Source organism: Perca flavescens, chromosome 12 (genome assembly GCF_004354835.1).
Source record: "Perca flavescens isolate YP-PL-M2 chromosome 12, PFLA_1.0, whole genome shotgun sequence".
Classification (NCBI taxonomy): domain Eukaryota; kingdom Metazoa; phylum Chordata; class Actinopteri; order Perciformes; family Percidae; genus Perca; species Perca flavescens.
The window spans coordinates 6,751,034-6,762,053 of NC_041342.1; the positions used below are offsets into that span (position 1 = coordinate 6,751,034).

The 11,020-nt window shown below is 39.5% G+C and overlaps 1 protein-coding gene across 2 annotated transcripts in view; it reads right to left on the bottom strand.

Moving 5' to 3' along the window:
* Positions 1 to 10,551, bottom strand: part of LOC114564899 (integrin alpha-6) — a 29,411-nt gene extending 18,860 nt beyond the window's left edge. For both annotated transcript variants that reach the window (XM_028592559.1, XM_028592560.1), the window contains exon 1: positions 10,291 to 10,551. In XM_028592559.1, coding sequence (XP_028448360.1) covers positions 10,291 to 10,481 — 191 coding nt within the window. In that variant the 5' untranslated portion in view covers positions 10,482 to 10,551. The remainder of the gene's footprint in view (positions 1 to 10,290) is intronic.
* Positions 10,552 to 11,020: the final 469 nt, after the last annotated feature.

Sequence of the window (11,020 nt, forward strand, 5' to 3'; positions counted from 1 at the left end):
CATTCTGGCATTTTCTTCCACTTTGCACATTATATTATCACACATTCCAGTCTACTGTGTCACACAGCAGCCACATTCACACACACAAACACACACTCACACACACACACACACATCCGCCACCAAACTGATGTTCCATGTCCTCACAGTCCGACTGAGTCAAAGAACCCTTTCAAACGCCTGCTGTGGTTGATTGTACTTGGCTGTCTATCTCTCTCTCCACACACACGCACACACACACTCACGGGTGCACGCGCACACACACACACACACACACACACACACACACACACACACACACACACACACAGGCTGCCATTGTGGACAAAGGACAAGGACAAACCCATCATTACCTACTTTGAGAACTTGAAAGAACTGGAGTCCAAACCCATATGATCTACCTTACATTTCCACTTTGTTTTTGTATTTTTGTGAATGCGGTACACAGGCTAATGCTCATAAAACGCCTACTTTTATGCTATGATTTACTAAGGTTATTATTATCAGTATTATTATGGCATTTCGATATGATACCTTGATGTGTCCCCCACCTCCCCTTATTTATTTTTTTTACATTTTAGTTTAGATTTTACTTTACTTTTAGTCTTTTACTTGTAGTGTTGTAATGCTAGTTCAATGCATGTTGATGAATGATGTTTCTGGTGGATGTTTAAAGAAAAAAGGTTAAAAAAAATGGAAATTATTATTTTTCTAATGATATATACATATTTATTCTATGTATTTCCTGTGTAATTTCCATCAATAAACAGATCAACAACAAAAAATGCCACATCCAAGTCATCATGCAGCCAGTTCCCAGGGTTTCCTACAGAGGAAATCAAACAAGTCATGGATGTCCTTTGAACTGATGCTTCTCTCTGTCTCTCTTTAATTCAAAGGCGCTTTGAACGTTTCACTAACAGTGTTGCCAAAGCCTTGACATACAAGTTATATGAACATTAACATAATATTAGGATGGATTCATATTAATCATATAAATGTATTTGTATGGCAAATATGAAAACAAGTTATTAAGCAATATGAAAAATAAATTACTATTAAATTATAATATAAATGTAAAGAAATAGGAGTGTGTGTATGTGTGTGTGCGTGTGTGTGTGTGTGCGTGTGCCTGTCAGAGTGCGTGTGGGAGGGTCACAGGTGAGTTTTTTAATGGGGGTTTCCCATTTCTCTCTCTGTGTGTGTGTGTGTGTGTGTGTGTGTGTGTGTGTGTGTGTGTGTGTGTGTGTGCACGTGTGCGTGTTCCAGAAGCTCTTTGGCTTGCTTTGTCTGTCCAGAGTTAACATTGCGCAGCACACTGTCTTCACCAGATGAGATTAAGCGAAGCCATTTTTAGCTGGAACACAAAGCGTTCCCAGATACGCACACCATCTGGGAGGGAACCCAGAGACATAGAGTCCGAGTGAAGAGCTGAGGCCTAATGTGATCAGCATGTTGGCAGCGTAGTCAACACAGCAAACACTAACTGCATGTGGGAGAAGATGTCGCAAATAGAAAGCGCAACGGCGTAAATCATCGTGAATACTGACTTGAGAGGGCGCGACGGGGATTAGCAAAGGACAATAAATCTGTTTGTATGACATACAAAATTATGGCTTGTTAAATCGCTTCACAAAGTTGTCCACAGTTTAATATGCTGTCGTCATGACATGAATTTCAATGGGTTTTAGAGGAAATATTGAAAAAAGTATGAAGAAATATCTCTTAAATAAAACGCTTTACGATAAGTCATGACAATGGAAACAAACTCACACACTGCTGATCCAATGTGAACCACTGGATTGGTTTGGCTTTGTTTCACAAACCAGAGCACTATAATTTGTGCCGTTACCATCCAGTAAATGTTTTTTTAAAACTACTAGGGAAGGGAATGACACTTGACACAGAAGTCAACTCTCCACCACCTATGTGTGCTACCGTAGCGAACAGAAAAACATCTTTTCACACCGAGTGAAATTGTTGGGGCATGTGCTTGTCCATCAAAGATGAGTGTGATTCATCACTTTAAAGATGGCTAACAGTGAATCCAAGGTGGGCACGTCTTCACTCCCATTGTCCTCGGAGACACAGGAAGTCAGGAGAATAGACGGAAAGAGCTCTGCCAAGACACGTTGAACTCTGGGAAACGGGGTTCACTGGGTCTGGGGTCTCTGCTGCATTAATGGATGCTGTAGTTCCTACTTCTACATAATCCCATTGTGATACTTATTCCCTGTCTCATTCAGGTGTTTCCTTTGAGGTAATGCAAGCAATGCTAGTACACAAACAGCATCAAAAGAGGTTATAATCTTGTCATTTGTATGCAAGAGAAATGTGCTCGGTCCGTCGGTCCGTCGGTCACTTTCTTTTTTCCGATTTTAGTCCTTCTGATGAACGTGTAGGTCTTTTCTTAGCAGCACAATCACTGACTGAAACATTTCGTGGACGTGTCTTTGGGTTTTCAGCCATGCCTTTGACCTGCTGCAGCAGTCCTCTTCGTCTCCGAAGCTGAACGCTGCTGTTGTCCTTTCTCAGCCGTAAAACGCATCACTCGAGCTGCTGCGCGCCAAAGTCGCAAGGCTACACCAAATTTCTCAGATATAGTGAGAAATACAGGGAGTTATGCGGAGCCGATAGGCTTCAAGCTATAGTGCGCAGTTTCTGTCGCCCCCATGAGGAATTCTAAGTAATGACATCAACACTGTCGGCACGTCCACATGTTACAAGCCTTACGTGATCGCACACGCGCCCCCACTCCCAGCCCCAGCCTTCTGCGATGCAGTTGCTTGCAGCTAAGGAGGACAGGAGGATTAAAAAAAAACACGATGGACTCCTTCAGAAGAGGTAATTATTTTCACTCGAGTTTCTGCGTGGGAAAGTCACCGGACGACACAATCTTCTGAACATAGTCATACTGAGAAATACAGAGAGAGCTGATAGTCTTATTGAGCTTTGTAGCAACTCATTTTGCAATGGCTTGAATGGAACAGACTTTCAGTAATATAAAATGTATAGCTTATAGCGCACTATAGCTTATAAGTAGTTGCTTACAAATGATGCAAATTACAAAAAGCCTTGTTTGATAATCTAAATTGGAGACTAATCTTATCTCTCTACACACATATTATCTTAATTGTCACACATTATTAGTATGTTTTATTATTGATGAGTGAAGTGCTAACATGTTGTGTTAGGGACTAGCACTGTGATAAGGTTGACCGGCCCCTGCTGTCACTGACAGGGACTCTGCTGTAATCTAATCGTTCACCACCAGCAGAGGAAGCCCCAACACACAGTCTACAGGAAGGACAAAGACAACAGAGCATGTGTGTGTGTGTGTGTGTGTGTGTGTGTGTGTGTGTGTGTGTGTGTGTGTGTGTGTGTGTGTGTGTGTGTGTGTGTGTGTGTTTGGGTGCAAGTGTGCAATGGTGCAATGACTGGCAAAACAGACAAACGCATACTGGCAGTGGCACTCAGACACACAGGCGGAGTGACCACTACAGAGACATCCCATTGAGAGAGGTGTGTGGGTGTTTTTCACAGCAGCAAACTGGCTGTCGGCTAGGGCACAGCCCGTTGCTTAGCGACAGCCAGCGGCACCCAATCAAGTAGACCTCCAAATGGGTTGCAGATCCAGAGGTTCACGTCATGTGTTACCCAACTTCTCTCTCCATCCGTCTGCCAGGATCGAGCCCGCCGAGTCTGAATAACAGCTGACGTTTGGTGCCCAGATGTAAAACTGATTTATATTCTTCTCGGCATTCTTTCAACCATCACCTCTTTCCTTTCCTCTCTTCTTTTCTCTCTCTCTCTCTTTGATGTTGGATACCCTCAACTAACCCGAGGGGGAAAGGTGGTTGGGAAAGGACTAAATCAGAGTCTCACATTTGTACACAGACCAAATACACACTCACACACAAAGTTGACTTACTGTAAATTCTACAGTCTCCCTATCTTACCGATCATTTGACCTAGACACAGAGTGACATTGACATTACTATTTAACATGCCGGATTATCCGGCTTTCATCGTTCCCACAGCGTGTCCCTATATCCTTCACTCTTCTTGCTACCTCTACATTTCCCCAGAGCCAGTTTTATTGCTCAGAAACACACACACACACACACACGCATTTACTTTCTCCCACACATTTCTCAGACTCGATCCAAACTCTTAAACTTCCCTAACCTCTCACACAGTCTCCTCCTCCCTCCGCTCCCCACTCATGCATTTTGCGCTTTTCCCTCTTGATTGTATTATACAGACAGCTCCTTCTGGTAATTATGACCAACCATGGAATGCAACACACACACACACACATACGCACACACACACACACACACACACACACACACACACACACTGACACGTGCACACATGCACACATGCACATACACGATCCCACCAGCTCCTGCCCTCTCCTGCAGGTACATGTCGCACTCATCCCTGTGGGGCATGAAAGACACTGGAATATATAAGTCTGAATTCAAGTTGGCATGCAAGGCTGGCAAAGGGTTGTGACTCAGTGTGCACACCCAGCAGTGAGGAGACACATATGGGGGGGGGGGACCAAAGAACACACACGCCAACACTTATCTCAGCACACATGTTGCAATGTACTTTAGTGGACTCAAATCACCGTAAGCACATACAATCTATCTATCTATCTATCTATCTACATTATAGTTTCTTTTTTTGCCTCAGGTTAGGAATGTATCAAGCAGCTTTCTGACACTCTTCCAAGTGACTGACAACTAGGCAACGCCTCAGTGCTAAGCCACAGCATGCATCAGCACCATTAAAACACACCGAACAGACACATGTATTAGGGCTGCTCGATTATGGAAAAAAATATAATCAAAATCACAATAATTTAACACGATTACTCATTGACTTCTGGCAAAACGATTACATTTCGATTAATTGCACAGCCCTAACATGCATACACACACACACACACACAGGCAGCACATGAATACATGTGCACACACACAAATATACAGTCCACACAGTGAGAGCACATTCCACCTCTATAACAGCAGTATGGGCACCATCACTTGCAAAACAAACATCTCATCTCAAACAGCTCATTCGTTATGATGAGCTTGGACTGAACCATTGCTGATTAAGGACAAGACTACATTGCAAAAGACTAGTTCCAAAAACTATTCAAATAGGAGGAGGATTATTGTACTTGACAACAGATTAGGGCAAATAGCTCTGAATGATGGTAAATAAACCTGAAAATTACTCTCTAAATGAATCAATTACAGTAATAGTTCCATAAAATGTCAGACAATAGTAAAAAAAATAAACATGTCGATGGCACTTTCCCAGAGCCACAATTGCTGTATTGAAATAGCCTAGCTCATTTTGTTTGACTAACAGTTCAAAACTCAAAGTATTGAGTTTACTACCATAGACGACGAGGAAAACCAGCGTAGCTTCACATTTAAAGAGCTGGAATACGCAAATGTTTGGCATTTTTGTATTAAAATTACTTGAACGATTAATGGATTATCAAAATTGCAGATTCACTTTCTGTCTATCTACTACTCGGTTACAGTAATTGCCTAATTGTTTCAGCAGCTGACACCACTCCACTGACAACTAAATAAGTTTGGGTACCGAAACCCGGTTCCACTATGGAACTGGTTCCTATGCAAACGGTAGTATTTGGACCGGATTAGAACGCAAATTCTGGTTCCTCATTTCAGTTCCAACTGAAATATTTTCCCTCTGTCGCACCAACTCAACATTTATTTTGTTGTTACTTGTTAATAGTGTAACTGTTATTTGTTAAAATAATAATATATTGTAGTTATGTGTTAGGTGACTTAGGTTTACTTATTATATATTTAAGTACTTTAAAACATTAATATATTGTTAAATTCAAATAATTTTCAATTAAAAAAAACGAGAAATATGACATAAAAGAGCCTTTCTTTTACGTCATTTTTCAGTTTTTCAAGAATCGGTTTAGGAATCGGAATCGTTTTAAAAGTACCGGTTCAGCATCGGAATCGTAAAAAACCTAGGACAGTGTGTGTGTGTGTGTGTGTGTGTGTGTGTGTGTGTGTGTGTGTGTGTGTGTGTGTGTGTGTGTGTTTGTGCGTGCGTGCGTGCGTGCGTGCGTGCGTGTGTGTGTGTTGTGTGTGTAAATAAGTTTAAAGAACAGGTTTTAACCTCTGCGGGGAAAGTCATAGATCTTGGAATTCGTTAATAGTTTGAATATCTTCCACTGTGTAGACTGTTGTGACGTTTTGGCATTAGTTCCAAACCCAATCCAAACCGCTAGGCTACTTTAGAGCACAGTTTCATCCCATCCGTTGACCAATTACAAAAAAGAAAAGGCTGTGTATTGATCAGTTCTGAGTGAAAAGCCAGTTAATAGCAGCACAAATAGTTTGCATTTATCATTACCAGTATTAGATTTAGGTACTCATGCTTTTGCTGGTACTGTAAGTAAGGAACCCCTCTTGTATCCTGTATTCCTTTGGAATAATTTAACGTAGCCTTTTTTTATTTTTAGACTCCTATAGTCTTAGTTATGTGAAGCAACAACACAAGAGAAATGTATTAAAAAGATATTAGACATGTATTAAACATGTTTGCAGATAAGAGTTATAGATTTATTAGATTCGAAAGTTATCTATTAACTATAAAGATTTTCTTTTGTAAAAAATAAATTACATTTATCAAAAGACATCACAAATTTTCATAGCATAGTAAATTAAATGACGTTTCACGGACCCCAGAGTGCTGCTGACCCCACTTTGAGAATCTCTGTTGTAAGGTACTTTAAATGACATAATCTAAAGAATTGCATCTAAAATAAAGCAGTTAAAACCAGCTCCACCTCCACCAACTATAGCTTTAAAATGCTGCTTACACATCCATGCAACAGTATTAATAATCCAATGATATCATTATTCGTTTCTGCATTGAGTACTTTTACTTTGGATAGGTTAAGTACCTTTTGATGGTTACTAACTTATGTTGCATTTTCAATGCAGTACTTTTACTTGAGTCATTATAAAGTGTGGTATTGCTACATTTAATCTGAATACTTCCTCCACCACTGGATTAAAACACTGTAAAGTCCTTAAATCATAAACAGAGGAACACATTCCTGCCTGGTCCATTATGATCAAACAGATAAACTCCCAGATTAAAGAATTGGACTGCTCTGATCTCAGGTCAGTTAATATTCAGGCTATTCAAACCAGTGACCATTTGGGCAGTTAGCCTTTATGCACAGTGACAAATCCCTGTGAATCAGTGCCCATAAAAATGCCAACAATGATCCAATGAGATGTTTTGGAACAAAACGCCAAAGCTCGGTTTTATATATAAAACCACTCTGGGAGAAAAAAAAAAGAGAGAGAGAGAGAGAGAGAGAGAGAGAGAGAGAGAGAGAGAGAGAGAGAGAGAGAGAGAGAGAGAGAGATGACCAAAGGGGGGGTGGGTGGATGACGTGACATGGCAGTTTTGCTGTCTTCAGTGTCAAACATGTATGAATAAAAAATATATTTGCCAAAAACCTTCTCAATATTGTGCATAACATTATGCTTTATGTGAACATACTCAACATTAAAACAGATCATGACTCATTTTTTCACAATTTCCAACCAAACATAACAAAACTCATATGGTGTGACTGTCCGGCACTTGTTTCTCAAAGTGAGAACTTGAATAAAACTAAGAAAAACAAATGCAAAAATTCTCAAAAAAATACAGAAAATTAATACAGATGTCTACTTGTGAGCCTACCCGTTTCAAATTACTAGCATAATGTTTTGAGTCAGTTCTAATCAAAAGGATTTTGTCACAGAAATCAAAATCATATGGTGTGACACTATTTTGGGATATTTGAACGGGCAACTGTTTTGACACCCTTGGGAAGGAGAGGACCTTCTTCAGCAAGGTTGTACAGTACTATCAGTGTATTTCTACTGTACAACCTGAGGTGAGTTATCATTTTTATATTTACAATAAATCAGATCTTGTTGGCACTCTGACAAAAGTCCCACTTCCAGATGTCTTTTAGTGTGACACATTTTTCATAAAAATGCAAAAGACATTTTATTATTTTGTCATAATTACATGTAAATCTATTCTGCTTTGTTATAGCTAGCATGTTTTTAGTATGCTAATGTGTAGCTACAAGACTCAAGGTTGTGCTAAGTGCTGAAAACATCATATGGTGTGACACTTCATCATATGGTGTGACATGTCTGCCTGTCACGCCATATGATTTGATTGTCACACCATATGATATGAATTGTAATTTCCTGCAGATATAACAATAAATAACAAAGTCCAATGTATGTTTTGTCCTTTTAAACATGTATTTGGGTCCATCATCACAAAAGCTAACAGCTGTAATTATCCACAGTCAATTATTGTTTAGTTTAGTTTAATTCGGTGATAAAGATTTCTAGTTTGTCAGACAGACACAGCAGACCCCCTTCACAGAAACATCCAGCTTACCCACTAGAGAGTCCCAAGCCCAGTCAGTATAAACTCTACATATTTGTAAATTGGGCAAACCCAATTTGATGGAGTAGAAGCTAGTTATTGCAATCACTGTAGACAATCGTGTCACTGACATATCAATCTCTCCTTTTGAAGCTCTTCTACTCAGGTTCTGTATGCATGTGCCTAATCAAGTGCATCAATTGGAGAGGCCCAAGCTGAGGATTCAGCCACCATTTCAGATGAAGGATACACAGAAGGACAGTTTGTCTTAAGTATGAGGGAAAACCATATGTGGGACAAATTGTTGACATAAGTATGGAGGGGCAAGAGACTGCATTTATTATCAAGATCAGGAAGTTGTTTGTGGCATATCCCAACCTCAGTAAGGCAGTCAGTTTGCTACTCTCTCCAAATTTGACTGGCTTATGTACAATGAAATCTATATGAATTGATTTATTTATGGATCCACTCAGCTACCCTGTATCTTCACGGTTTATATGATATAAAAAATGTGTTTGTTTTACTTATATTAATACATATTGCAGACCAGTTTTGAATTAAAATGAAATGAAATTTGATACACAAACATATGTTCATATGGTTTGTACAATATTAAAAAATGTTTTGTTTTATTGTTAAATATCAAATAAATCAATAAAATTTGAATTTTACCTTCCAGCATTAAAGAGTGGTTAAATATTTCCTGCCATATGAGTGATCAGTACTCACCAATAAGTAGGATAATACATGGTTTGCATAGACACATGGCAACATTATCATATGGTGTGACACTATATAATTTGGTGTGACATTCCAAATTGTGAAAATAACATACCTTTATCAATGATAAAACCTGAAAATGTTCATGGAATACATAGAAAATAGTATCAGCAAGAGTCACAAATATTTTTATAATTTTATAGCAAGGTATGTCACAATAAATAGAAAATATGTTGAAAGACCGATGGCATAGGTCTCACATTGAGCGATGTTTTAGAAAATAATACACAAATGTAATTAATTTTCTCAAAACTAAAATGGATCACAGTTTAGTTATGATAAATGACTTTGATAAAGTGAGTAACTTAAGAAAGGTATAATCCATTTTCAGTTTATATACAATTATTTTCATGTCACACCATATGACGATTTTACGGACTAATACAACAAATTGTCACATAAATTCTGATTCAAATTGAAAATCTAAAAACAAAATATGTTTCTATAAAGATGAGAGTTAGTAGAACAAAAGTCAACCATTTTTATGCCTGTTATTTGAAATATTTGAAAAAACACTTTTTTCTGGTATATATGCCCGGGTAGGCTTACATGGTTCAACTTACAACAGGTGTATACAGTAGCCTGCAGTGCATTCTGTTTAGAAGCTGAGGACAATGGTTTGTTGAAAGCTGGTGGTAAACAGTCTATAAGGCTTTGAAACTAACGTTACGTGCGACATATAGGCCAAAGTTACCTGAGCTCAAATCATTAACGTTAGCATTTAGCACCCGTGACATTTCGACAGTAACTTATTAAATGGTGCGGTTCTCAAAAGTAGGTTAGAAGGGATTTTTTTTCTTCTCTTTCTTCATGTAAGAGCTGAAACACTCCCAAACTACAGGCGTCTACATTGCCGTGACATTTTAATGACATGGTCCCAGGAGTTATTTTAATCACATATAGACCTATATAGTTTGTTTCCGAGGCGAAGACGGTGCACAAGTAACATTAACTGCCTCCAAACATGTGCCCCTTTAAAAAAAAAAAAAAAAAAAAAACAAAAAATAAAAAAAAAAGTGTGGCTCTTACATTTTCTTATCCACCGGAGCAAGCTGCCAGTGCATGGCGAGAGAGAAGCCGAACAAACTGCCTGGATCTCCGTTCTTCCGCAGGACATTCTCGGTGTCCAGGTTGAACGCCGAGAGTCGCCCACATCCCATTAGAAAGGCGACCATCCACAGTCCACAGGTGACCCTGCCCTCCATGAGATACGAGCACATACAGAACTACACTTGAACTGGGGAAAGGTGAGTCCTTACTGAAGGAGGTGCAGAGTGCGACTGACTGACTGCTGGGGGGGTTTGGATGTTGTACACTTTACAGCTGCCCCTCCCACCGGCCTCTCCTGGCACACACACACACACACACACACACACACACACACATCATCCTACCGTACCACACCCACCTAGTTGCTTGGATATCTAACTTACATTGTCAAGTATATGTTAGAGGGAAAAGATGAATGCCTTGTTTGTCTGCTGTTAGTTTGCAGCAGATCAATAATGTAATATAAGCAGCTCAATGATGCCTGCGGTTTTGTCAAAACACGTTTGCAGCAATAAAACAGTGCTTCAGGCTACACTGGCAGCTTCTGAAGGTAGATCTCTCTAAGGGGTTAACAAAACATACTGTATGCTAAAGTCCCACAAGAGGGAAAATATTGGCAAAATACCCAGTAACATGTGAGTGCAATCTGCACACTTGCTCCACGCTCTCACAGTAAATTGTGTTTGCTGACATCTTTGCAGTTAACAAG